Here is a 27168-nt window from a genome sequence, read left to right as displayed (position 1 = left end):
CCCCTCCCCGCGCCAGGCCCCCACCGCCGTGGAGCGGTTGCCGGGGCAACGCCGCGTCCTGGGTCTCTGTCGGGCGCCATCTTTCCCCGGCCCGGCCGCGCGGGCGAGCGCGGCTCCTCCAGAGCAACGCGCGCTTCGAGGAACGCTGGTTTCCTCGCCACCGGCGCCCAAGATGGGGACTGAAAACCCCTTCCCGGGTAGGGAGAGTGTGTCCGTGCCCTGGAAGTCTTGCAGGAGGCTGTTGCTGAGAGGGAGCTGGAAGGGGGCCGAGGGCACGGTGGAGCCGCGCACCAAGCAGCCCTGGTGGGTGGCCTGACCTGCTGGGCTGTTTCCAGATGTTTGGAGTAAGGCAATTTGGTTACCCCACTTGATTTGTGCTCCCACAGGTCTCCTACCTTGAAGGCTGAGAGCAAAGAGACAGCTTCGAAGAAAGGCCACATACTTACACACTGCTCTTGGGCATATGCGATGCGGGAGGAATCTGTGTCAGCTCCTATTAAATCATCTAGATATTTCAGTAAAGTAACATGATTGCTGCTACCTTGCCATTGTTCCAACTCTTTTGCCAATACATTACCAAATAGGGCAGGTTTGTTTTTAAATCCTTGTGGGGTACTGACTTGTGGAAAACAGGCTCTACAACTCGAATAGAGTTATCCAGCAGGTATGTTGGTATGTTTACTCTGGCGCCGGGGTGCAAGGGGATTTCTCCACAAAGCTTACACACCCACTGCACATTTTACCAGAAACTTATCGAGTGTGGCTATACATATTCATGGCATCACATAACACACACATCCATATGCATGAGTGAGGCTGGGTTAGTTCAAAAGGCCGGTGTCAGCAGTTTATGTTCTCTCTGCACCTGTCCATTGCCTCCTGGGGGGCGTCTCCGGGGTCTGTTGGAGGAAGGCTCACAGTCCTCCTCACCTTGTACTTTTCCTCGGAGCACGCGCAGATTCTCTCAGCCAATTTCTTGAACAACAAGAGTGGTTCCCACTGGTTTACCACCTCTATCTTATCTAAAAGCACCAGTCTATTAATGTCTACCACCCATACATGGCTCTCTATCCATAAACTTGTTAGAACACATCTGCTTTCCAAGGACATGACCAGCACCGACCTCTCTACAACGTCCTTTCAGGTAGTTGTAGAGTGATGAGGTCTCCCCTCAGCCTTCTCTTCCTCAAACTAAACAGTCCCAGCTCCTTCAATCTCTCCTCACAGGATTTATTCTCCAGGCCCTTCCCCAGCCTCGTTGCCCTCCTCTGCACTCGCTCCAGCACCTCGAGATCTCTCTCTCGTATTGAGGTGCCCAAAACTGGACACAACACTCCAGGTGTGGCCTCACCAGTGCAGAGCACAGGGGGACTGTCACCTCCCTACTTCTGCTGGTCACACTATTTCTAACACAAGCCAGGATGCCGTTGGCTTTCTTGGCCACCCGGGCACACTGCCGGCTCATGTTCAGCTGCTTGTCAATGAGAACCCCCAGATCCTTCTCTTCCAGACAGCTCCAGCCACACCTCCCCAAGCCTGTAGCCATGCATGGGGTTGTTGTGGCCCAAGTGTAGGACCTGGCACTTGGCCTTGTTGAAGCTCATCCCGTTAACGTTGGCCCACCGATCCAATCTATCCAGGTCTCTCTGTAGAGCCTCCCTATACATGCTCACAGCCCACATCTCCTCAAGACAATAGCCCTTTCTTGGAACTGACTTCAAATGAGGAGACTCACATGGATGTGAGCAAAAAGAACTGACCTTCAATCCCCTGATTTCCTTGAGGGAAAGAAGGTACACCAGAGGGTTTCCCACTGTTTTAGTTAGAAGTTACTGGACAAGATTTTCTGGCAGTAGCTCCTGCTCTGTCTAATTCCAGGAAGTAACTGAAGACTTACCAATGCTTTCTGGTAGCAGCAACAGCAGAATCATCTTAAAGTACAAGAGATAGTGTTTTTGTAGAATCATAACAGTAGATCAGGAGAACAGTGTAGGCTTCTCCTGAATGGAAATATTAACAGCAGACATTTTCAAGCACAGAGAGACTTGCCTCTTCCTGTCCTTTTGCTTGCAAGAGTATGTAAAATCTTAAACTGTTTCCAGGAGCCCAAGATGGACTAAATCTGCCAAAGGATTGAGATGTCTCCCTGCGTAGTTGGTCTTGCAGTGGCATATTTCTTGTCTGCACTAATGCAGATCATAAACCAGCTCTGACCGTTATGTAAACCCAAGGGCATGACACGGGAATGACCCTTCTTATCCCTGTTTCCAGAATGTTCCCCAGTCAGGGAGTGATTGACATGTATCTTGGATGCCTGTCCTGAGCTGTCTGTTGGGCTGCAGAATCTAAAGTGGCCATTACTGATAGCAAGGATGGGCTGTGCTCCCCTCTCACAGCAACTGGGAGAACTTCTGACAGAAAACTGTCTTTTCAGTCACAGGTCACTCAGTGACAGAGCAGACACGATTTCTGCAATACACCCTGCGCAGCAGTGCATCTTGCCTTGCCTTCTCCTTTCTTGTTTCCACATTTGATCTTCACCTCTTTTTTTTTTTTTTTTCTTGAAGAAAAGGCAAGCAGAAGGGAAAGCAGTTCCTCGCTTGCAGACAGTCTGTCCTGGCAAGCCTTGAAGTGCTGAATACTGTGTGCTGTTCTCCAGCCATGGGGACAGTGAAGACTCTCCCAAATTCAGGGGTACATGGTGATGTGAATTCAAGAGATGTCATGAACAAGGCCAGCTTCTCTGGTGAGGAAGCTGAGCCATGTGTGCTTGTTCCCTTCTTAGACTGATTAGCACCTGCCCCACAGCAGACCCTGCCCCCAGCAGGAAGATCTCTCCATTGCGGGACATGTTTGTATTGATGTAGTGCTCCAGCAGAACATGTTTTCCTAACTCATTTTTGAGCTTTTGCTTGTGTCCTGGTTTTGGCTGGGACAGAGTTAATTTTCTTCCTAGTAGCTGGTACAGTGCTGTATTTTGGATTTAGTATAAAAATAATGTTGATAACAGAGTGATGTTTTAGTTATTGCTAAGCAGGGCTTATCCTAAATCAAGGACTTTTCAGTTTCCCGTGCTCTGCCAGTGAGCAGGTGCACAAGAAGCTGGGAGGGAGCATGGCCAGGAGAGCTGACCTGAACTAGCCAAAGGGCTATTCCATACCATAGGGCATCATGCCCAGTATAGAAACTGGGGGGAGTTGGCCAGGAGGGGCCAAGCCCTGCTCAGGGACTGCCTGGGCATCAGTCAGCAGGTGGTGAGCAATCGCATTGTGCATCACTTGTCTTTCTTGGGTTTTCTTTTTCTTTGTTATCTTCCTTTTCATTACGATTAGTGTTATTGTATTTTATTTTATTTCAATTATTAAACTTTTTATATTGACATGTTTTGCTTTTTTTTCTTTCCGATTTTCCTCCCCATCCCACTGTGGGGGCAGGGGGGAGGAGTGAGCGAGTGGCTGTGTGGTGCTTAGTTGCTGGTTGGGGTTAAACCACGACAGCTTGTAAGGGGCTGGAAGATGTGTGTGGAGAAAGTTGACAGTGTCTCTTTGACCGAGCCAACTGCTGATTAAGGCTCTGGGAGGTTCCTGCATCATCATGCTCAGGAATGTCCTGAAGCAGCTGAGCAGCTCCCTTCCTCAGCTGCAATCCTCTATGCAGTCTTTTCTGCTGGTGACAGCACTGCTTCGGAGAGCTTCTTGACTCACCTTAAAGAATAATTGGCCACAACCCCCTGCCTCTCTCCTTGCTCTCAACATCTCTCCAGAAACTTTCCCCAGGAAACCCAGAGCATAGATGGAAGTAGGAGGATGATGTACACTGTGAGCCTATTCACCTCATTTTCACTCCTGCTATTCTCTGGGAACATTGTCTATCTGAGCATTTCTCCTCCAGCACAGTGACATCCAGAGCAAGAGGAATTCCCTTTCCTCCCTGCCACAAGCCGTGTGGAGCTGCTGCCCTCCCAGGGCCTTCCTCAGCCCAGGCTCCTCAACTAAGCTTGGGAGTAGCCATGTGCCTCTTCTGCAGCACGTGGACCGAGGCCAAGAGGCCATTTCTGGGCAGAGGCTCAACAAATCTGGGCCTGGTGGCGGGGCCTCTGGAGGAGTCATGGATGCCTTCCTCACCTGCAAGTGATGGTGCCTGAAGGGGGCCCACTGCACTGTCCCACCCTCCCCTCCTTTGGGAATGGTGAGGGTTCCCCATGTGCCCACTCACCCCTAACTTCCCCAGAGGAACGCCCTTCCTCCTGGCGGTATGTGTTAGGAGTGTCCACAGAGGGAAGGACCACAGTGACAGTGAACAATCACTGTGTTAACAACCACTGCACAACAGTCCCCAAAAACTGCCTCCCAGAACCACCCCTGAGCAACATGTGTCTCCCTGGGCATCTTGGGAGAGCATCTGCAGGGGAAAGGACGAGACAAAGGTACGGTCTGGGATGCAGCAGAAATTTAATGAGTCAAAAAAGGGAAATGAGGTTGCTCTGAGTGGGAATCCCAGTGCAGGGAGGACCAAGACAACAAGGACATGGGAGGGAAAGGAGAGAGTGGGAAAAGGGAAGGCAGGCATAGGCCTGGTGAGAGCCCAGGCTGGCTGTGTCCTTTTGCCAGGGGTGCTGGGGTTGCCCAGCCCCTCTGAAAGCAAGAACCCAGTGCTCCGTCCCCAGTCTGGTACCACCCTGTGGGTCCCTGGGGGCTTTCCCCAGGGCCATCACCAGCAGCTTTAGCAGGGGAGGCACCTCCTGCCGCAGAGGCGGCTGCCAAAGCCGGAGAGGCCAAAGCCCCCAGAGTTGATGGGCACTCCCTCAGAGCTGAGGATGCTGCCAACGGCAGCGGAGGTGGAGGAGCCCACGGCGGTGCTCTGCGGGAAGGAGCTGAGGATGGGGCCAGGCAGGGTCACCACCACAGGAGGGGGCTCAATGACGACGGTGGAGCTCTGGCACTGCCTGACACAGGGCTCATTGCAGCTGTTGGCCAGCGGGGTTGGGCCGCAGGGCTGGCATGGCAGGCAGGGCACGCACGGGTTGTAGCAGGACATGTCTTGACGATGGGGTAGCACCTGGGAGAGAGATCAGGGAGAAGCAGAGCCTGAGGTCTGGGTGAGGAGCAGCCCGTCACCCCACCATGAGGGAGACAAGGGATGTGCTGACTGGGGAGCTGAATGGTGCTCAGAGGAGGAGAGAAAGGAAGAGAAAGGGCTTCAGACTCACCTGATCCTCAAGGAGAAGGAGGTGAGAGAAGTGGATGAAAGACTGGGTATTTGTGCTGGCTTTTATACTGCTTGCGCAGTGCCCCAGGTGTGCAGTCATGCTATATACAGGCAGTAATTTTCCAACAGACTCTCTAATTGAAGACATCCCAGCCAATGGTACAGGCCCTTTTGGTTTTCCACTGTTCAATGCTTTCATATTGTGATTTATGCCATGGCCATTTCCTTTTGAGTCTCCTTTCAAGTGCTGACATGAGAAACCCAAGGATTTTTGGGTCAGGAATGCATCATTATGGGCTGAAGACCTGACCCAGTTCCTGGATAGAGATCCAGTGGAGGCAAGTAACAATGGTCTGAGATTTTCCTGTGGGGTTGTTTGTCACCCTGTTCAAAAGAAGGGTCCAGCATGCTCTGATGGTCACTGGTCTGCTTTCCAGTGTGTGGGCTGCACTGCTCATTTTGAATCTCCTCCTCCTGGGGCTCTTGCTTTCGGGACAAATCTGCCAGTTGCCATTTCCTCTCTCTGAGCAATCTCTTGGGGTCTCCAACCAATGCTTTCAGCATATTAGGGTTATTTCTCTGTCCAATCTATGTGCAAACAACATCTGTGTTCATGCATATATGTTTTCTCACTTGTTTGTCTGTATTCATTCTTGTATCAAAAGAATTTGTTTTCCCTAAGATCTTGGTATATATGCATGCTTAAGTGTGTGCATGCACAGAGGTGTGCATGAGTGTCTGTCTATGTGTTCCTACACATGTCTCCTCCTCACGAGGATATGTGCTGGTCATGGCAGGGGCACTCTCCACTCTGAACAGGATCACCACAGAGCAGCAGGTTCCACAGGCCACAAGAGGGTCAGTGGCATCTTAACAGCAATGGCATGGATCTGGTGGAGATCTGCCCTGGGCGCCAGCACTCAAACACAACCCCTGTCTCCTGAGGTCTCTTTCTCATTCTCCTCCAAAGCTCACATTCTGCTACTTCAGATTTCAGAGCCTAGTGAGGACAGTTTCACACTAGTTTGGAAACACAGTTTAATTCAGTGTATCAATGTTCAAAGTGTCTTAGCATGACTGTCAGTCACCACTCCCTGCCTCTCCAGGTCAGGATACATCTTCTCCTCCTAGTGTTAAGGAGTTCAAAACAGTGGGTTAACTTTATGTACAGGGAGAAAAGCCAGGAAATCCTGCCCACTTCATGAAGGGCACTCCTGAGTGAACCTGCTTCTGTTGCAGTGTCAACAGTGTCGGGGATGGGACACAGGCCCCTTGTGTCCAAGTCAAAGCCATGGGCACCTCTGCAGCTAATTGACCTGACACTGAGTCAGGAGGGGGCTGAGACCTTGAGTCGCTGCCAAACACAAGGACAGATGACCTAGTGTCACTATGTTTTGAGAGGAAGGACAGACTGTCTAGGCTGCAAAGGGAGACCCAAACAGCTGACAACTCATTTGGTCTTCAGCCACACAGAGCTTTTATGTTCCACACTGAGATCCTATTCTGCCAGGAACTGCCTGGGAGGGAAGGATTGTCTGATTCATTGCCACACTCCCCAGATGCTGCTGCTGTCCTTCGAGGAGTGTCAGGAGAACTCTTTCCCTTGGAGACTGTTGACAGTGAAAGGAAGGGCACTGCAGGAGAGGGGGAAATGCTCTCCCTATTGAGAACTGCTTCTACAAGAAACTTCTTTGTGTTTCACTTTGGGCTGTTTCTCTCAGTAACCTTCTTCCTCTCCTCCAGACAGGCTTTCCATGTCTCTAATCCCTGCACAGTGGTGCTTGCTGGTGGGGAATGGGATGTGCAATAGCAGAGAAAAATTCTCTTCTGTGACTGAATCCACTTTTGCCCCATTCCTCCATGGCCCCTGAACACCCCTGGGCACACCCCCTCCACCTCGATGCAGGTAGGAAAGCATTGGCTTTGGCTATTGAGAGGTTCCAAAAGACAGGCTCTCACTCTGCTGATTCCATCCCCAAGATGTTTTATCCAGTCCCTGAGATATAGAAGTGGGAATCCTGTCACTTCTGGGTGCTACAGCCACTTAGATGTCCCCAGCCAGGCTGCACACCTAGAGAGACCAGGGAGGAGAGGAGGCCAAGAAAGGGGGAAAATTTCTTCTCAAATCAAGCACTATAAGGAGAAAGAGAGCTGAAACTGTAAGCACAGGCCACCGGCCTGAGGAGTGACTACCACTGACTGTCAGAGTGAGCTGGGGTAGAGGGAGAGAGAAGGATGGAGCAAGCCCTTGTGCATGGGAACCTGTGGGTATACAACTGAGGACTGCAATACTTAGAGTACCTGGGACCATTCCTGAAAAAAGAGTTGCAAATGAGCCCACCAAGGTACCCCAAGCTGGTGTCCCCTGCCTGCATGGGACCTCTTCAGGACTTGAGTTCCATCCTCAGCACTGTTGCATTCCTGTGTGGAAAGTCCTTGGACCTCTCATTCCAGCATTTGGCAGGAGCGTCTCTGGCACAAAGGGCATTTCAGAAATGAGGAAATGAAAAGGAGGCAATAAAGGAAACCAAATTGCAAGCTATGTGATTAGGAAGGGTATTCTCCATTTAAGATGAGTCTGTTGGAAAATTAGTGCCTGTGCAGAGACAGCCTCAGGGCCTGGGGTGGTGCAAGAGCAGTATAAAAGCAAACCCAAAGCCTTGTTCTCTCATCCACTTCTCTCACCTTGCTCTCCTTGGGAACCAGGTGAGTCTGCAGCCCTTTCTGCTTCTCATCCTTCCGAGACCTCAAACAATGCCTCCTCCATCATGCCACAGCAGGACATGGAGGGCATTGTCATAAAAATAGGAAGGAGAGAGAAGATCTAGCATGGAGAGAGGCTGGGTCTTGGCTGAGGTGTCTCCTGAGCTATCAGCTAGGTGGGGACCTCCCTGGGCTTGGCCGCTCTTAGCAGGGCACTTTTGGGCTGAGGGGAAGGAGACACCCATTAGTCTCCCTACAGAAGCACTAGCTCTCTGACCAGCATGTGCCTTTATCTCCCTCATGGTGAAGTGACAGGCTGCTCCTCACCCAGACCTCAGGCTCTGCTTCTCCCTGATCTCTCTCCCAGGTGCTACCCCACCGTCGAGTCATGTCCTGCTACAACCCGTGCGTGCCATGCCTGCCATGCCAGCCCTGCGGCCCGACCCCGCTGGCCAACAGCTGCAATGAGCCCTGTGTCAGGCAGTGCCAGGACTCCACTGTCGTCATTGAGCCCCCTCCTGTGGTGGTGACCTTGCCCGGCCCCATCCTCAGCTCCTTCCCGCAGAGCACCGCCGTGGGCTCCTCCACCTCCGCTGCCGTTGGCAGCATCCTCAGCTCTGAGGGAGTGCCCATCAACTCTGGGGGCTTTGGTCTCTCCGGCTTTGGCAGCCGCCTCTGCGGCAGGAGGTGCCTTCCCTGCTAAAGCTGCTGGTGACAGCCCTGGGGAACGCCCCCAGGGACACACACAGGGTGGTACCAGACTGGGGACGGAGCACTGGGTTCTTGCTTTCAGAGGGGCTGCTCAACCCCAGCACCCCTGGCAAAAGGACGCGGCCAGCCTGGGCTCTCACCAAGCACGCCCCATGCCTGCCTTTCCTTTCTCCCACTCTCTCCTTTCCCTCCCGTGTGCTGCTTGTCCTGTGCTCCCCTGGGCTCTGAGCCCCACAGAGCCAGCCTAGGGAGGACCTGCTGGCCCAGCTCCCTCTGTGGGGCAGGCAGGTGGACACCTGGCTGCATCTCTGCCACAGCCATGGGGCGCAGACTGCTCTCTGCCCCTGGTGCTCCCTGCACCAGAACTTCAACTCTGAGTTACCTCGTTTCTGCCATTTGATCCATTAAATTTTTACTGCATCCCAGCCCATGCCTCTATGTCATCCTTTCCCCTCCATACAGTTCCCCAAGATGCCCAGGGAGAGAGGTGTGGCTCAGGGGTGATTCTAGGTGGGAGTTTTTGGGGATGATTGTGCAGTGGTTGTTAACACAATGATTGTTATCTGAAAGACTGTAGCAGTCTTTCCAAAGTAGCTGTTCTTTGGAGAATGCCTGGGCATTTGGTGGTGCGAGGTGTTGCGTGTCTTTGCACCACTTGTTTTTCTCTTCTTTCCCTTCCTCTCTTAGACTGTCCTGATCTTGACCCAAGGGCATTTCCCTCTCCTGCTGTTTCAGCTCTTCCCCCATCCCACTAGGACAGGGGATGGAGAGAATATTTTGTAGGTGCTTAGTGCTTGCCAGGGTCAGCACACCACACAGGCCCCCAGGCAGTGAATGTCCTCCTTGTCCTGCTCCTTCCCTGTCTGTGCCCAGGGAGTCAGGGAGAGACTCAGGGCAGGAAGAGAGGCAGCAGGTGCAGGCTGAGTGTCTCAGGGCTGTGCAGGAGCTCTCCAAAGCAGTGCGGTGAGCAGCAGCGAAGCGTGTAACGAGATTTGCATCTGAGGAAGGGGAGCTGCTGAACTGCTGCAGGACACAGCTGGGCAAGATGACACATGTCTGCCCAGAGCCCTGAGTGGCGGCTGGCTTGGTAGCAACCAGCCCTGCCTCCCCACACATCCTTCAGCCCCTGACAAGCCACAGCCCAAAAGCAGGGCCAGGGAAAGATGCTTTTGCATGAAACCCAGCAAAAGAAGTGTGACTCCCACCACTGTTCCCGGACATGGAGGACTGTCATCAACATCCTGGGCTATCAGAGCAGGACCTGAGTGAGGAGGCAGAGGGTAATGCTTAGCACTCAGCTGATGGCATCTAGAACACTGCTCTAATACAAGAAAAATGTAATGCAAGAACGTCCTTGACTTAGTGGTGTGAGTTCAATGGAGGGTGTCCAGGATAGTGAGGAGCTGGACCACTTGGTTGGGGAGGAGATGCTGAGGGCACAGGGCTTGCTGAGTGTGAAGAGAAGGCTTTGGTGGGAGACTTAGGACTAGCTTTGGAGTAGCTATGGTGAGGTCCCCAGAAGACAGATCCAGGCTCAACACTGTGCCAGTGCATGACTGAAGGACTAGAAGCATTGGGCTCATGTTGAAATATGAGATTTTTGGACTTGATAGGTGAGAAATGGTTTTCACCAAGAGAAGAGTGAAGCAGTGGAACAGGTTTCCTGGAGAGGTTGTGCAGTAATCCTCCTTGGATGCTCATGGCTGACTGAGCTTGAAGCAAGGGGTTGGAAGGGACCTTAAAGATCATCTAGTTTCAACCCCCCTGCCATGACCAAGGACACCTTCCACTAGCCCAGGTTGCCCAAAGCCCCGTCCAACCTGGCCTTGAACCGTTCCAGGGAGGGGACAGACACAGCTGCTCTGGGCAACCTGTGTGTGTGTCACCACCCTCACAGGGAAGAATTTCTTCCTTAGATCTCATCTAAATCTCCCCTGTGTAAGTTTAAAACCATTACTCCTTGTCCTATCCCTACACTCCGCAATAAAGAATCCCTCCCCCCTTTCCTGTAGCCCCTTTAAGTCCTGGGAGGCCACCTTAAGGTCTCCCCAGAGCCTTCTCTTCTCCAGGCTGAACCCCCCCAACTCTCTCAGCCTGTCCTCACAAGGGAGGTGCTGCATTCCCCGGATCATCTTCGTGGCCTCCTCTGGCCCCGCTCAAGCAGGTCCATGTCCTTCTGATGTGGGGGCCCCAGAGCTGGACACAGCACTGCAGCATGGGTCTCACAAAAGTGGAATAGAGGTGTTGAATCCCCTCCCTCGACCTGCTGGTCACACTTCTCTTGAACACAGTTGACTTTCTGGGCTGCCAGCTCACATTACCGACTCATAGTCAGTTTTCCATCCACTACCACTCGCAAGTCCTTCTCCTTAGGGCTGCTCTCAATCCACTCATTGCCCAGCCTGTATTTGTGCATGGGATTGCCACAACCCATGTGCAGGACCTTGCACTTGACTTTCATGAGGTTTGCACGGGCTCACCTCTCCAACCTGTCCAGGTCCCTCTGGATGGCACATCCCTTCCCTCCAGCATGTTGACTGCACCACACAAATTGTTGTTGATGAACTTGCTGAGGGTGCACTCAATACTACAGTCCATGTCTCCAACAAAGATGTTAAACAGCGCCAGTCCCAACACTGACCCCCGAGGAAAGCTGCTTGTCACTGCTCTCCACTTGGGCATTGAACTGTTGATCACAACTATTTGAGTGCAACCATGCAGCCAATTCCTTATCCACCGAGTGGTCCATCCATCAAACCCATGTCTCTATGATTTAGAGACAAGGATGTTGTGTGGGAGAGTGTCAAAAAGTTTGCACAAGTCCAGGTAGATGACTACAGTTGCTGTTCCCTTATCCACCAGTGCTGTAACCCTGTCATAGAAGGTCACCAAATTTGTCAGGCCTGATTTGCCCTTAGTGAAGCCATATTGGCTGTCACCAATCACCTCCCTATTTTCCATGTGTTCTAGCATATTTTCCAGGAGAATCTGCTCCATGATCTTAACAGGCACAGAGATCCTATGGCCCCAGGACTGTCTTTTTATGCCTCTGCCCGCTGGGGATAGATCCAGCAATGAGCAGGAGGGGCTCAGCTTCCTGGTCTTGGAGACAGACAGTGTGAAGGAGATATCATAAATGCTCTGTGGAAGGAAACAAAAAGTTGTAAAAGCATCACTGCACCAGCTAGAAGACCACAAGACCTGTGAACCCCAGCTGTTGGGACAATGTTTTCTCACTGCAACACATTCCTTCAGTTGGCTGAGCTTGGAACATGTTAATAGAACCAAAGGCCATGGCCTTTGCCCTGGCCTTGAGGCCCTCCCTGTGCTGAGGGAGCTATCTTGCGAAGAGCACCACCTGGGACTGCCGTGGGACATTCTGTTGTGCAGGCTCCCAAGGTCCTTCTTCACCCTTACGAGAGGTGTTTAAAACTACCGATTCACACTGTTGGCTTATCACAGGGTTTGCGGAATCTGCTGTCATGCTGGCATAAGAAGAGACAACTTTTGGCTGAGGCGACAGTGAAATGTGTCCTGAGCTGGCCGGACCCTGGGTGGCAGCTGCTTGAAAACCAGCTGCTTTTTGCCCTGTATTGGGGTTTGACCTGCGTCTGTTGAGCCACAGAGGACTGTGGCTAATGGCAGGAAGAAGTTAGAGAAATCACTCCAGAGAAGGAAAGTACGGGCTTCCTGACTTTGAGAGAGCTTTGAGACATGTGGAAAGATGACAGGCACTAGCCAGGTGAGAGGAGAACTGCCTGGCAACTCCGCTGCTGGGAGAGTGGGGCCAACAGTCAGAAACTGGATGGTAAGGAAGCTCAACAGCTGCGATCCTTTGACACTGGGACTGGAAAAAAGGCAACAAATTGCAGTCTCTGGAAGCATCTCGTGTCAAGCGTGAGGGCAAGATATCAGTTCGAGGGAGATCTTAGGCTTTAGCAAGGAAGATCGACTGCTGCTTAAGAAGGTTTGCAGAACCTGAGAGAATTAATGGTGCTGGAAGTCATCTACCGTGACCTCGATGACAGGGAGGTCTCCAAGCTCTAGATAATGCCCTGCGTATACAGACCATGTGAAAAAGGTTGTCCAGATCTAACAGCTTGGCAGCAACGTATTGCCCAGATTTGGATACAGCAGCGGTGGAGAGAGCATCTTCCTGCCTGTGAAATTTGGAAGAAAATCTCTCTCCCTCCTTGTGCCCACAGGCCAGCACTTCAGCTGTGAGGGGCAACCCATGGAGCTAGTCTGAAAGGTGGATTGGCCGTAAAAAGAAGCAAGGTCAAAGGACGTGCACAGGAGATGTGTTTCTGGGGAGTAAAAAGGCATGATGGAGGTCCTCATATCCCTGTGGATGTGATCAGTAACAATTGTATCCTCACCAACCGGGCAGCAAGGCAATCTTAATCCACCACACAAAGATTTTTACTGCCCTCTGCATGGTCCTTCCTTCTGCGGACACTGCAGCAGCAGTGGTGAGGAGAGTGTTGCCCTGGGGAAGTTCTGGGTGCATGGGGCACACGGGGAGCCTTCAGCATTCCCAAAGGCATGCGAGTGGGAACCACTGCATGACTGCACAAAGTGAGCCTGTGTCACTGCACAGCCATCCTCGGGATCCCCTTCCCAGAATCAGCCCTGAGCAACCCCAACTCTATCCCTGATTATCTTGGGAGAGCTTCTGCAAGGCAAAGGATGACATAGAGGCATGGGCTGGGATGCAGCGAAACTTTAATGGATCAAATGGCAGAAACGAGGTAACTCTGAGTGGAGGCTCTGGTGCAGGGAGCACCAGGGGCAGAGAGCAGTCTGCGCCCCATGGCTGTGGTGGAGATGCAGTCAGGTGTCCACCTGCCTGCGCCACAGAGGGATCAGGGCCAGCAGGTCCTCCCTAGGCTGGCTCTGTGGGGCTCAGAGCCCAGGGGAGCACAGGACAAGCAGCACACGGGAGGGAAAAGAGAGAGTGGGAGAAAGGAAAGGCAGGCATGGGCCATGCTTGGTGAGAGCCCAGGCTGGCCGCGTCCTTTTGCCAGGAGTGGTGGGGTTGCTCCCCTGCCTCTGAAAGCAAGAACCCAGTGCTCTGTCCCCAGTCTGGTCTCACCCTGTGTGTGTCCCTGGGGGCGTTCCCCAGGGCTGTCGCCAGCAGCTTTAGCAGGGGAGGCACCTCCTGCCGCAGAGGCGGCTGCCAAAGCCAGAGAGGCCAAAGCCCCCAGAGTTGATGGGCACTCCCTCAGAGCTGAGGATGCTGCCAACGGCAGCGGAGGTGGAGGAGCCCACGGCGGTGCTCTGCGGGAAGGAGCTGAGGATGGGGCCGGGCAAGGTCACCACCACAGGAGGGGGCTCAATGACGACAGTGGAGTCCTGGCACTGCCTGACACAGGGCTCATTGCAGCTGTTGGCCAGCGGGGTCGGGCCGCAGGGCTGGCATGGCAGGCATGGCACGCACGGGTTGTAGCAGGACATGACTTGACAGTGGAGATGAACCTGGGCTCTAGAAGTGGAAAACAAAGCACAAGGTCTGGGTGAGGAGCAGCCTGTCACCCCACCATGAGGGAGAAAAGAGACAAGAAGGAGAGAAAAGGTGGAGGCCTTTTAGGGAGGCCCACGGGTTTCTCCTTCCCATCAGCCCAAAAGAATCCTGCCAAGACTGACCAAGCCCAAGGACGTCCCCACCATGTCCATAGCTCACCTGAGCCAAGCCCCAGCCTCTCTCCCTGAAAAACCTTCTGCCCCCTTCCCACTCCCATGATAAGTGGCCCCATGTCCCAGGGAAGACACGAGGAGGAGCAGGAGGAGGAGGAGGAGGGGGAGGAGGAGGAGGGGGAGGAAGACAAGAAAGGAGTCCCAACTCACCTTGTTCCCAAGGAGATGGAGCTGAGAGGAGTGGATGAGAGAGTGAAGAGAAGGGCCCGCTTTTATACTGCTCCGGCACTGCCCCAGGCCCACAGTCACTGCACGCGGGCAGTAATTTTCCAACAGACTCACCTCCAAAGCAAAATATCCTACCTAGTGGCACAGGCTGTGCTTTGCTTTCCGTCAACAGTGCCATTTCATTTCCTCATTTCTGACATGCTTCCTCTCCCATGCAGGCTCTTTGATGTGCCGCGATGAGAAGGCCAAGGATTTCCTGGGCAGGGTTGTGTCAATGTGGGCACAAGACGCCTCCGAATTGCTGGAGGGGTCCAGCTGGCACTGAAACAGTCAAAGCATATGGAGGGCAACAAGGAGGTCTTCTTCCAGGCAGGTCGGCACCAAAAGGAGGCTCGCTCAAAGGCAGCCTCAGCGCTGAACGGGGCAGACTCACTGGGGATTTATAGGGCTTATAGTAAAGGTGGAGGTATTCCACGGGTTCCTCGCCTTGGTCTTTACTGGCAGGATTTGCTGTCAAGAGATCAGGCTCCTGACACTCCTCAGAACATCTGGAGCAGAAAAGGAGGATCAAGCGTGGGAGCAGTCAAAGAGATTGGACTGACACAAGCACAAGCAACCTGATGCCACACACCCAAGAGAGTTGGTGGCGTCACAACAAGGCCACTCTCAACTCCCTTTGAAAGTCACAGCAGTCAGGGAATGCATCTGAGGACTGGAAGGAAGCCAGTGGGCCTCCTGTCTTCAAGAAGGGCACAAAGGAGGAGCCGGGGAACAACAGGCCGATCAGCCTCACCTCCACCCCTGCAAAGGTGATGGAGCAAATCATCCTGGAAGCGCTTCCCAAGACAAAAGGACAAGAAAATGATTGTGAGTGGTCAGCATGGATTTACAGAGGGCAAGGCAGGCCTGACCAACCTCCCGGCCTTCTCTGATGACCTGCTTGGCTCCGGTGTATGAGGGAAGGGCAGCAAATGTGGTTAATCTCATCTAAACAAGGCTTTTGATGCTGTCTCCTGTGACAATCCTTATGGAGCGAGTGACAAAATAGAGGCTGGGGAAGAGGCCAGTGTAGGGGATTGAAATCTGGCACTGCTGCTTATCTCCAAGGATTACGACGAGTGGCACAAAGTCCAGCTGGTGGCCTCTCACAGGGGTCCGGACTGAAGTCAATAGCATTTAAGCCCTGTATGCATAGTCCCGCGGTGGCGGAGGAACAATTTCCTGCGCCACTACAGGCTGGGCCTGATGGGCCGCCAAACAGCTTTGCAGCAGAGGACGTCAGTCCTGGAGGACACCATGAGGCAACACGCACCTCTGGGCAAATGGCATCCAACAGCATCCTGGGCTGCATTAGGATGATTGTTGCTATCACATTGCGGAAGGGGATCCCTCTTCTTGGCTCAGCACTGCTGAGACCACAACTGCTGTCCAGTTCGTGGCTCCCCAGTATGAGAGAGGCACGGCCATACTGGCGTGAGTCCAGCAAAGGGCCACAGAGCCCATGAAGCGACCGGAGCCCCTGAGGCAGGAGGGGCTGCCAGAGGTGGGGTGGTTCACCCTGGCGCAGAGAAGGCTCCAGGACACGCTTCCTAGCACTGGGTAAAAGAGCTGATGGGAGGGTGTCAAGAACATAGAGTCAGGCTGTCCGCAGTCCTATCCAGTGAAGGGACAAGAGGTAACAGGCACCTACTGAAATGCGCGAGATTCCACAAAAACAGAAGAAAAGACTTTGTTAGGGTGAGAGTGGCAAAACGTCGGCTGGGGTTGCCTGAACAGTTTATGGATTCCCTGTCCTTGTAGGCATTCAGAGCTTGACAGGACGTGGCCCTGAGCATCCTCCAAGGGCTGACCATGCTTTCAGCAGGGGCGGTTGGACTAGGTGATCTCCAGAGGTCCCTTCCATCCTCAAGGATCCTGTGATTCTGTTATGGGCAAAAAACACTTGAGGCACAGCTGCCCCCGAGAGGGAAGAAGTGGTTGGGAAGATTGGAACCAAGGGCAGCCTTGGCTGCCACACCTGAGAAACAGCAGAGTTCAAGCCCTCAAGAGAGGAAGGAAAGTGAGTATCAGGGTACAGCCCCTGGATTTCAGGCACACCACATTTGGCCTATTCAGGCACCTGGTATGTGGGATGCCATGGAGGCAGCGGAGAAGTGTAAAGGAGCTCAGAAAAGCTGGCAGCGCCTTAGGCACCTCATGCTGCAAGAGTAAGAAGGCTCCAGCCCAATACTCGGGAAAGCAAGCAGAGACTTTGAGGGTGAGAGGAACAGACACACAGGCCTCATCTTCCTGGTCAAGGAGACCAAGGCTGCCATTGAGGAGCTCTCCTGAATGCTCTCTGGAGGGAAAGAAAGGGTTTCGGAAAACACCTCCCCACTGGTTGGGACTCATCCTTGGGTCCCGTGTGGTACGGCTTCTCCCAGGCCTGAGGGCTTCATCACACCTCCCCTCCCATGACCTAAAAGCCCCCTCAGCCTGGAGAACCACCCAGCACCGTTGGAGAGGCAAGGAAACCTACTGCATTTCCAAACAAATGAGGGTTGTCAGGACCCTGCAGTGCCACGTGCCTGAGGATGCTCAAGGAGGGGATGTACTGGGTACAGAGCCAGCTTGCAGACTACATCAAGGAGCGATGCACTTCCCTGCCCTGCAGACATGGGGGCAGCTGGGACGCACCCCAGGAGGGCGAGGGAACGTCTTTGGTGGGCAAGCTTCCTGGGATAGACTCTCCCTACCCATGGCGAGTCACACTCTAATTTTGGATGGGCCATGCCATGTGTCAGCCTTCTGGCATGAGGCCACGCCAGGAATGCGTGCTGTCTGCAGACCTGTGTCCCATACAGGGCTGAACTCCCCTGCGGCCTGGACAGCACCATCCCTGCCCTGGGAAAACCATTTCCGAGCACCGGGCTGTACCCGAGTACCCAGCTCCAGGCATCCCCAACGGCCTTTGCCCTCAGCATGACCTTCTTGTTGGCACTCCCACAGCTCAGGACAGTCAGTATGTCTTGGAGAAGTATCTCCTTCTGGTCAGGGTCCAAAGCGTGTGACCAAGCGCATGGTGGAGTGAGGAGAGTGGGAGGAACAAGGCACTTTCCTGAGCCCCAATACCACGCAGGCAGTGAGGAGGGACCTGACTCCACAGGGCTTGTTGAGGAATCACAGGGTTCAGAATGACAGCATTCTCCTTCTGCAAGCCAGTTGACCGCCTTGGTTGGGGACGCCCAGAGACTGCAGTGAGATGGGGTGACTTGGCCAAAGTGACACAAGCAGGAGAGCACTGCATTGGTGGCAGGATATGTGCACCTTCCTGCCAAGACCGTTTTCCAAATCACCAGATTTCCCCAGACCCATTCCCCCACCCTGCACAGACCCCTCCAGCACTTGGAGCACAGCTTCTGCCTGGGCTGATGTGTCCCTGCTCGGGAAAACCCTGGGCCACTCATCTCAATATTTGAAAGGAGCCTCTGAGGACTAATGGTCACGTCAGAAATGAGGAAAAGAAACGGCAGCGTTGACAGAAACCAAGGCACAGCCATTAGGTAGGATGTTTTGTTTTGGAGGTGAGTCTGTTGGAAAATTACTGCCTGTGTGCAGTGACTGTGGGCCTGGGGCGATGCTGGAGCAGTATATAAGCAGGCCCTTCCCCTCACTCTCTCATCCACTCCTCTTGCCTCCATCTCCTTGGGAACAGGGTGAGTTTGGAGCCCTTCCTCCTCCTGCTACTCCTCCTCCTCTTCCCCCTCAGGTTTTCTCAGCACATACCTGCCCCCTTGCCTACACTGGAGCATGGGGCTCCCTAGCACGAGAGAGGGAAAGGGGATGAAATCGTAGGGTGGAGATAGGCTGGGACCCTCCTGAGGTGAGCTATGGACCAGGCATGGATCTCCCTGGGCTTGTCCACTCTTGGCAGGGTTCTTTTAACCTGATGGGAAGGAGAAACCCATGGGCCGCTCTAAAATGACCCTGTCTCTTGTCTCCAGCTTGTGGTTTGAATCCCTCACGGTGGGGTGACAGGCTGCTCCTCAACCACCCCTCAGGCTCTGCTTCTTCCTGATCTCTCTCCTAGGTGCTACCCCACCGTCGAGTCATGTCCTGCTACAACCCGTGCGTGCCATGCCTGCCATGCCTGCCATGCCAGCCCTGCGGCCCGACCCCGCTGGCCAACAGCTGCAATGAGCCCTGTGTCAGGCAGTGCCAGGACTCCACCGTCGTCATCCAGCCCTCCCCCGTGGTGGTGACCCTGCCCGGCCCCATCCTCAGCTCCTTCCCGCAGAGCACCGCCGTGGGCTCCTCCACCTCCGCTGCCGTTGGCAGCATCCTCAGCTCTGAGGGAGTGCCCATCAACTCTGGGGGCTTTGGCCTCTCTGGCTTTGGCAGCCGCCTCTGCGGCAGGAGGTGCCTCCCCTGCTAAAGCTGCTGGCGACAGCCCTGGGGAACGCCCCCAGGGACACACACAGGGTGGTACCAGACTGGGGACAGAGCACTGGGTTCTTGCTTTCAGAGGCAGGGGAGCAACCCCACCACTCCTGGCAAAAGGACGCGGCCAGCCTGGGCTCTCACCAAGCACGCCCCATGCCTGCCTTTCCTTTCTCCCACTCTCTCCTTTCCCTCCCGTGTGCTGCTTGTCCTGTGCTCCCCTGGGCTCGGAGCCCCACAGAGCCAGCCTAGGGAGGACCTGCTGGCCCAGCTCCCTCTGTGGGGCAGGCAGGTGGACACCTGGCTGCCTCTCCACCACAGCCATGGGGTGCAGACTGCTCTCTGCCCCTGGTGCTCCCTGCACCAGGTCCTCCACTCAGAGTGATCTCATTTCCTCTTTTGACTCATTAAAGTTCTGCTGCATCACAGCGCACGCCTCTGTGTCATCCTTTCCCCTCCGTATAGTCCCCCAAGGTGCCCAGGGAGAGAGGTGTGGCTCAGGGCTGTTTCTGGAAAGCGGTTGTTGGGGATGAATGCGCGGTGGATGGTAACAGCACTGTATAGGGTCTACCTGGGGTGAAGTTAAGTTCCACCATAGTAGCCCTCCAGCTTGCTCTTTGTAGTTGTAGCTAGAAGGGTGTTGATAACACATAAATGTTTTGGGTTTTGCTGGGCAGTGCTTGTGCAGCAGCAAGACTGTCTCTCCAGCTCCCTCTCCAAAAGGCCAGTAGGCTGGGTGTGGGCAGGAGGTTGGAGGTGACATAGCCAGGACAGCCGACCCAGGCTGACCAAAGGGATATTCCGTACCAGATGACATCATGGTCAGCAACAAATGCTAAGAGAAAGGAGGAGGTGGGGGGATGGGGTGTGGGGTGGCATTCCTTATTACGGCCTTTCTCCTCGGAAGCAACCACTAAGTGTACTGTGACCCTGCTTCCCAGAAGTGGCTGCACATCGCCTGCTGATGGGCAGTAGAGAATAAACCTTCTTGCTTCGCTTTGCATCTGCACGCTTTGCTTTGACTGTCTTCGTTAAACTGCCCTTATCCTCACCCATGAGATTTCCATCTTCTTTTGTCCCCCCTTTCTCTTTGAGGATGGGGAGTGATAGAGCATCTTGGTGGACACCTGACGAGCAGACAAGGACAACTCACCCAAGTCTTTTTGGTGCTTATCGTGGGGTTCGAGACAATGGCAGTTTTGAATGGAGCGTGCTATAGTTGTGGTAGTTACTAACTGACAGGCCTCTGGGCAGGTCAGGGTCTTTGTTTGCTGCAATGCTCATCCCTTCAGTTGGCTGAGCTTGGAACATGTTAACAGAACCAAAAGCCATGTGCTTTGCCCTGGCCTTGAGGCCCTTCCTGTGCTGAGGGAGCTGTCTTGCGGAGAGCCCCACCTGGGACTGCCGTGGGACATTCTGTTGCGCAGGCTCCCAAGGTCCTTCTTCACCCTTACGGGAGGTGTTTAAAACTACCGATTCACACTGTTGGCTGATCGCAGGGTTTGCGGAATCTGCTGTCATGCTGGCGTAAGAAGAGACAACTTTTGGCTGAGGCGACAGTGAAACGTGTCCTGAGCTAGCCGGACCCTGGGTGGCAGCTGCTTGAATACCAGCTGCTTTTTGCCCTGTATTGGGGTTTGACCTGCATCTTTAGAGCCCCAGTTGAGCGCTATCAGAGGACCGTGGCTAAGGCAGGGACCCAAGAGCTTGTCACGATTCAGCCAGGGATCCAAACTACATCTAAGAACATGGTAGTTGAGGCAGAGACCCAAACCACAGGTGTGAACACCATGGCTGAGATAGGGACCCAAACACCACCTCCAGGAATGGCCCTAGAGGTGAAAAAGACCTAGTGGACAAGGAGGTGAACGGGTCCATGTCATCGACTAGGAAGGGAGTGAGGAGGAGGAAGAATCTGGTTGGTAAGCTGGTCCGTCAGCAAAGAAATGTCAGGAAGAAGTGAGAGAAATCACTCCAGAGAAGGAAAGTACGGGCTTCCTGACTTTGAGAGAGCTTTGAGACATGTGGAAAGATGACAGGCACTAGCCAGGTGAGAGGAGAACTGCCTGGCAACTCCGCTGCTGGGAGAGTGGGGCCAACAGTCAGAAACTGGATGGTAAGGAAGCTCAACAGCTGCGATCCTTTGACACTGGGATTGGAAAAAGGGCAATGAATTGCAGTCTCTGGAAGCATCTCGTGTCAAGTGTGAGGACAAGATATTTGTTTGACGGAGATCTTAGGCTTTAGCAAGGAAGGTCGACTGCTGCTTAAGAAGGTTTGCAGAACCTGAGAGAATTAATGGTGCTGGAAGTCATCTACCGTGACCTCGATGACAGGGAGGTCTCCAAGCTCTAGATAATGCCCTGCATATACAGACCATGTGAAAAAGGTTGTCCAGATCTAACAGCTTGGCAGCAACGTATTGCCCAGATTTGGATACAGCAGCGGTGGAGAGAGCATCTTCCTGCCTGTGAAATTTGGAAGAAAATCTCTCTCCCTCCTTGTGCCCACAGGCCAGCACTTCAGCTGTGAGGGGCAACCCATGGAGCTAGTCTGAAAGGTGGATTGGCTGTAAAAAGAAGCAAGGTCAAAGGACATGCACAGGAGATGTGTTTCTGGGGAGTAAAAAGGCATGATGGAGGTCCTCATATCCCTGTGGATGTGATCAGTAACAATTGTATCCTCACCAACCGGGCAGCAAGGCAATCTTAATCCACCACAACAAAGATTTTTACTGCCCTCTGCATGGTCCTTCCTTCTGCGGACACTGCAGCAGCAGTGGTGAGGAGAGTGTTGCCCTGGGGAAGTTCTGGGTGCATGGGGCACACGGGGAGCCTTCAGCATTCCCAAAGGCATGCGAGTGGGAACCACTGCATGACTGCACAAAGTGAGCCTGTGTCACTGCACAGCCATCCTCGGGATCCCCTTCCCAGAATCAGCCCTGAGCAACCCCAACTCTATCCCTGATTATCTTGGGAGAGCTTCTGCAAGGCAAAGGATGACATAGAGGCATGGGCTGGGATGCAGCGAAACTTTAATGGATCAAATGGCAGAAACGAGGTAACTCTGAGTGGAGGCTCTGGCGCAGGGAGCACCAGGGGCAGAGAGCAGTCTGCGCCCCATGGCTGTGGCAGAGACGCAGCCAGGTGTCCACCTGCCTGCCCCACAGAAGGAGCAGGGCCAGCAAGTCCTCCCTAGGCTGGCTCTGTGGGGCTCAGAGCCCAGGGGAGCACAGGACAAGCAGCACACGGGAGGGAAAGGAGAGAGTGGGAGAAAGGAAAGGCAGGCATGGGGCGTGCTTGGTGAGAGCCCAGGCTGGCCGCGTCCTTTTGCCAGGTGTGGTGGGGTTGCTCCCCTGCCTCTGAAAGCAAGAACCCAGTGCTCTGTCCCCAGTCTGGTCCCACCCTGTGTGTGTCCCTGGGGGCGTTCCCCAGGGCTGTCGCCAGCAGCTTTAGCAGGGGAGGCACCTCCTGCCGCAGAGGCGGCTGCCAAAGCCAGAGAGGCCAAAGCCCCCAGAGTTGATGGGCACTCCCTCAGAGCTGAGGATGCTGCCAACGGCAGCGGAGGTGGAGGAGCCCACGGCGGTGCTCTGCGGGAAGGAGCTGAGGATGGGGCCGGGCAGGGTCACCACCACGGGGGAGGGCTGGATGACGACGGTGGAGTCCTGGCACTGCCTGACACAGGGCTCATTGCAGCTGTTGGCCAGCGGGGTCGGGCCGCAGGGCTGGCATGGCAGGCATGGCAGGCATGGCACGCACGGGTTGTAGCAGGACATGACTTGACGGTGGGGTAGCACCTAGGAGAGAGATCAGGAAGAAGCAGAGCCTGAGGGGTGGTTGAGGAGCAGACTGTCACCCCACCATGAGGGATTCAAACCACAAGCTGGAGACAAGAGACAGGGTCATTTTAGAGAGGCCCATGGGTTTCTCCTTCCCATCAGGTTAAAAGAACCCTGCCAAGAGTGGAGAAGCCCAGGGAGATCCATGCCTGGTCCATAGCTCACCTCAGGAGGGTCCCAGCCTATCTCCACCCTACGATTTCATCCCCTTTCCCTCTCTCGTGCTAGGGAGCCCCATGCTCCAGTGTAGGCAAGGGGGCAGGTATGTGCTGAGAAAACCTGAGGGGGAAGAGGAGGAGGAGTAGCAGGAGGAGGAAGGGCTCCAAACTCACCCTGTTCCCAAGGAGATGGAGGCAAGAGGAGTGGATGAGAGAGTGAGGGGAAGGGCCTGCTTATATACTGCTCCAGCATCGCCCCAGGCCCACAGTCACTGCACACAGGCAGTAATTTTCCAACAGACTCACCTCCAAAACAAAACATCCTACCTAATGGCTGTGCCTTGGTTTCTGTCAACGCTGCCGTTTCTTTTCCTCATTTCTGACGTGACCATTAGTCCTCAGAGGCTCCTTTCAAATATTGAGATGAGTGGCCCAGGGTTTTCCCGAGCAGGGACACATCAGCCCAGGCAGAAGCTGTGCTCCAAGTGCTGGAGGGGTCTGTGCAGGGTGGGGGAATGGGTCTGGGGAAATCTGGTGATTTGGAAAACGGTCTTGGCAGGAAGGTGCACATATCCTGCCACCAATGCAGTGCTCTCCTGCTTGTGTCACTTTGTTTGGCCAAGTCACCCCATCTCACTGCAGTCTCTGGGCGTCCCCAACCAAGGCGGTCAACTGGCTTGCAGAAGGAGAATGCTGTCATTCTGAACCCTGTGATTCCTCAACAAGCCCTGTGGAGTCAGGTCCCTCCTCACTGCCTGCGTGGTATTGGGGCTCAGGAAAGTGCCTTGTTCCTCCCACTCTCCTCACTCCACCATGCGCTTGGTCACACGCTTTGGACCCTGACCAGAAGGAGATACTTCTCCAAGACATACTGACTGTCCTGAGCTGTGGGAGTGCCAACAAGAAGGTCATGCTGAGGGCAAAGGCCGTTGGGGATGCCTGGAGCTGGGTACTCGGGTACAGCCCGGTGCTCGGAAATGGTTTTCCCAGGGCAGGGATGGTGCTGTCCAGGCCGCAGGGGAGTTCAGCCCTGTATGGGACACAGGTCTGCAGACAGCACGCATTCCTGGCGTGGCCTCATGCCAGAAGGCTGACACATGGCATGGCCCATCCAAAATTAGAGTGTGACTCGCCATGGGTAGGGAGAGTCTATCCCAGGAAGCTTGCCCACCAAAGACGTTCCCTCGCCCTCCTGGGGTGCGTCCCAGCTGCCCCCATGTCTGCAGGGCAGGGAAGTGCATCGCTCCTTGATGTAGTCTGCAAGCTGGCTCTGTACCCAGTACATCCCCTCCTTGAGCATCCTCAGGCACGTGGCACTGCAGGGTCCTGACAACCCTCATTTGTTTGGAAATGCAGTAGGTTTCCTTGCCTCTCCAACGGTGCTGGGTGGTTCTCCAGGCTGAGGGGGCTTTTAGGTCATGGGAGGGGAGGTGTGATGAAGCCCTCAGGCCTGGGAGAAGCCGTACCACACGGGACCCAAGGATGAGTCCCAACCAGTGGGGAGGTGTTTTCCGAAACCCTTTCTTTCCCTCCAGAGAGCATTCAGGAGAGCTCCTCAATGGCAGCCTTGGTCTCCTTGACCAGGAAGATGAGGCCTGTGTGTCTGTTCCTCTCACCCTCAAAGTCTCTGCTTGTTTTCCCGAGTATTGGGCTGGAGCCTTCTTACTCTTGCAGCATGAGGTGCCTAAGGCGCTGCCAGCTTTTCTGAGCTCCTTTACACTTCTCCGCTGCCTCCATGGCATCCCACATACCAGGTGCCTGAATAGGCCAAATGTGGTGTGCCTGAAATCCAGGGGCTGTACCCTGATACTCACTTTCCTTCCTCTCTTGAGGGCTTGAACTCTGCTGTTTCTCAGGTGTGGCAGCCAAGGCTGCCCTTGGTTCCAATCTTCCCAACCACTTCTTCCCTCTCGGGGGCAGCTGTGCCTCAAGTGTTTTTTGCCCATAACAGAATCACAGGATCCTTGAGGATGGAAGGGACCTCTGGAGATCACCTAGTCCAACCGCCCCTGCTGAAAGCATGGTCAGCCCTTGGAGGATGCTCAGGGCCACGTCCTGTCAAGCTCTGAATGCCTACAAGGACAGGGAATCCATAAACTGTTCAGGCAACCCCAGCCGACGTTTTGCCACTCTCACCCTAACAAAGTCTTTTCTTCTGTTTTTGTGGAATCTCGCGCATTTCAGTAGGTGCCTGTTACCTCTTGTCCCTTCACTGGATAGGACTGCGGACAGCCTGACTCTATGTTCTTGACACCCTCCCATCAGCTCTTTTACCCAGTGCTAGGAAGCGTGTCCTGGAGCCTTCTCTGCGCCAGGGTGAACCACCCCACCTCTGGCAGCCCCTCCTGCCTCAGGGGCTCCGGTCGCTTCATGGGCTCTGTGGCCCTTTGCTGGACTCACGCCAGTATGGCCGTGCCTCTCTCATACTGGGGAGCCACGAACTGGACAGCAGTTGTGGTCTCAGCAGTGCTGAGCCAAGAAGAGGGATCCCCTTCCGCAATGTGATAGCAACAATCATCCTAATGCAGCCCAGGATGCTGTTGGATGCCATTTGCCCAGAGGTGCGTGTTGCCTCATGGTGTCCTCCAGGACTGACGTCCTCTGCTGCAAAGCTGTTTGGCAGCCCATCAGGCCCAGCCTGTAGTGGCGCAGGAAATTGTTCCTCCGCCACCGCGGGACTATGCATACAGGGCTTAAATGCTATTGACTTCAGTCCGGACCCCTGTGAGAGGCCACCAGCTGGACTTTGTGCCACTCGTCGTAATCCTTGGAGATAAGCAGCAGTGCCAGATTTCAATCCCCTACACTGGCCTCTTCCCCAGCCTCTATTTTGTCACTCGCTCCATAAGGATTGTCACAGGAGACAGCATCAAAAGCCTTGTTTAGATGAGATTAACCACATTTGCTGCCCTTCCCTCATACACCGGAGCCAAGCAGGTCATCAGAGAAGGCCGGGAGGTTGGTCAGGCCTGCCTTGCCCTCTGTAAATCCATGCTGACCACTCACAATCATTTTCCTGTCCTTTTGTCTTGGGAAGCGCTTCCAGGATGATTTGCTCCATCACCTTTGCAGGGGTGGAGGTGAGGCTGACTGGCCTGTTGTTCCCCGGCTCCTCCTTTGTGCCCTTCTTGAAGACAGGAGGCCCACTGGCTTCCTTCCAGTCCTCAGATGCATTCCCTGACTGCTGTGACTTTCAAAGGGAGTTGAGAGTGGCCTTGTTGTGACGCCACCAACTCTCTTGGGTGTGTGGCATCAGGTTGCTTGTGCTTGTGTCAGTCCAATCTCTTTGACTGCTCCCACACTTGATCCTCCTTTTCTGCTCCAGATGTTCTGAGGAGTGTCAGGAGCCTGATCTCTTGACAGCAAATCCTGCCAGTAAAGACCAAGGCGAGGAACCCGTGGAATACCTCCACCTTTACTATAAGCCCTATAAATCCCCAGTGAGTCTGCCCCATTCAGCGCTGAGGCTGCCTTTGAGCGAGCCTCCTTTTGGTGCCGACCTGCCTGGAAGAAGACCTCCTTGTTGCCCTCCATATGCTTTGACTGTTTCAGTGCCAGCTGGACCCCTCCAGCAATTCGGAGGCGTCTTGTGCCCACATTGACACAACCCTGCCCAGGAAATCCTTGGCCTTCTCATCGCGGCACATCAAAGAGCCTGCATGGGAGAGGAAGCATGTCAGAAATGAGGAAATGAAATGGCACTGTTGACGGAAAGCAAAGCACAGCCTGTGCCACTAGGTAGGATATTTTGCTTTGGAGGTGAGTCTGTTGGAAAATTACTGCCCGCGTGCAGTGACTGTGGGCCTGGGGCAGTGCCGGAGCAGTATAAAAGCGGGCCCTTCTCTTCACTCTCTCATCCACTCCTCTCAGCTCCATCTCCTTGGGAACAAGGTGAGTTGGGACTCCTTTCTTGTCTTCCTCCCCCTCCTCCTCCTCCTCCTGCTCCTCCTCGTGTCTTCCCTGGGACATGGGGCCACTTATCATGGGAGTGGGAAGGGGGCAGAAGGTTTTTCATGGAGAGAGGCTGGGGCTTGGCTCAGGTGAGCTATGGACATGGTGGGGACATCCTTGGGCTTGGTCAGTCTTGGCAGGATTCTTTTGGGCTGATGGGAAGGAGAAACCCGTGGTCCTCCCTAAAAGGCCTCCACCTTTTCTCTCCTTCTTGTCTCTTTTCTCCCTCATGGTGGGGTGACAGGCTGCTCCTCAACCACCCCTTGTGCATTGTTTTCCACTTCTAGAGCCCAGGCTCATCTCCACTGTCGAGAC

At 54.2% G+C, this 27168-nt stretch overlaps 5 protein-coding genes across 5 annotated transcripts; 2 read left to right on the top strand and 3 right to left on the bottom strand.

The window, feature by feature from the left end:
- Positions 1-4722: 4722 nt before the first annotated feature.
- On the bottom strand, positions 4723-5308 carry LOC141953311 (feather keratin 1-like). Its single transcript, XM_074891785.1, has 2 exons — positions 5210-5308; positions 4723-5058 (listed from the first exon to the last, which is right to left on the bottom strand). Exons 1-2 carry the CDS (start codon positions 5306-5308, stop codon positions 4723-4725), a joined length of 435 nt encoding a protein of 144 aa, XP_074747886.1.
- A 2533-nt stretch (positions 5309-7841) lies between these two features.
- LOC141953334 (feather keratin 1-like) lies at positions 7842-8614 on the top strand. Its single transcript, XM_074891830.1, has 2 exons — positions 7842-7914; positions 8298-8614. The coding sequence occupies exon 2, from the start codon at positions 8300-8302 to the stop codon at positions 8612-8614; it is 315 nt and encodes a 104-aa protein (XP_074747931.1). The 5' UTR covers positions 7842-7914; positions 8298-8299.
- Positions 8615-13764: 5150 nt separating this feature from the next.
- LOC141953312 (feather keratin 1-like) lies at positions 13765-14079 on the bottom strand. Its single transcript, XM_074891786.1, has one exon. The coding sequence runs from the start codon at positions 14077-14079 to the stop codon at positions 13765-13767; it is 315 nt and encodes a 104-aa protein (XP_074747887.1).
- Positions 14080-18577: 4498 nt separating this feature from the next.
- Positions 18578-18901, top strand: LOC141953333 (feather keratin 1-like). The gene has a single exon (XM_074891829.1). It carries the CDS (start codon positions 18578-18580, stop codon positions 18899-18901), a length of 324 nt encoding a protein of 107 aa, XP_074747930.1.
- A 3456-nt stretch (positions 18902-22357) lies between these two features.
- Positions 22358-23155, bottom strand: LOC141953426 (feather keratin 1-like). The gene is made up of 4 exons (XM_074891967.1): positions 23077-23155; positions 22942-23023; positions 22767-22788; positions 22358-22702 (listed from the first exon to the last, which is right to left on the bottom strand). Exons 1-4 carry the CDS (start codon positions 23153-23155, stop codon positions 22358-22360), a joined length of 528 nt encoding a protein of 175 aa, XP_074748068.1.
- Positions 23156-27168: the final 4013 nt, after the last annotated feature.

This window comes from Strix uralensis, chromosome 22, assembly GCF_047716275.1.
Source record: "Strix uralensis isolate ZFMK-TIS-50842 chromosome 22, bStrUra1, whole genome shotgun sequence".
NCBI lineage: Eukaryota > Metazoa > Chordata > Aves > Strigiformes > Strigidae > Strix > Strix uralensis.
This window is presented reverse-complemented; position numbering and strand designations above follow the sequence as displayed.

Coding starts and splice junctions, on each gene's coding strand:
- LOC141953426 (XM_074891967.1), bottom strand. CDS start 23,155: ATGCTGGAGCAGTATATAAGCAGGCCCTTCCCCTCACTCTCTCATCCA. Junction 22,789..22,941: donor GAGGGAAAGGGGATGAAATC/GTAGGGTGGAGA, acceptor TCTTGTCTCCAG/CTTGTGGTTTGAATCCCTCA. Junction 22,703..22,766: donor TGTGGTTTGAATCCCTCATG/GTGGGGTGACAG, acceptor TCTCTCTCCTAG/GTGCTACCCCACCGTCAAGT.
- LOC141953333 (XM_074891829.1), top strand. CDS start 18,578: ATGTCCTGCTACAACCCGTGCGTGCCATGCCTGCCATGCCTGCCATGC.
- LOC141953312 (XM_074891786.1), bottom strand. CDS start 14,079: ATGTCCTGCTACAACCCGTGCGTGCCATGCCTGCCATGCCAGCCCTGC.
- LOC141953334 (XM_074891830.1), top strand. CDS start 8,300: ATGTCCTGCTACAACCCGTGCGTGCCATGCCTGCCATGCCAGCCCTGC.
- LOC141953311 (XM_074891785.1), bottom strand. CDS start 5,308: ATGACTGCACACCTGGGGCACTGCGCAAGCAGTATAAAAGCCAGCACA. Junction 5,059..5,209: donor TCCTTCTCCTTGAGGATCAG/GTGAGTCTGAAG, acceptor TCTCTCTCCCAG/GTGCTACCCCATCGTCAAGA.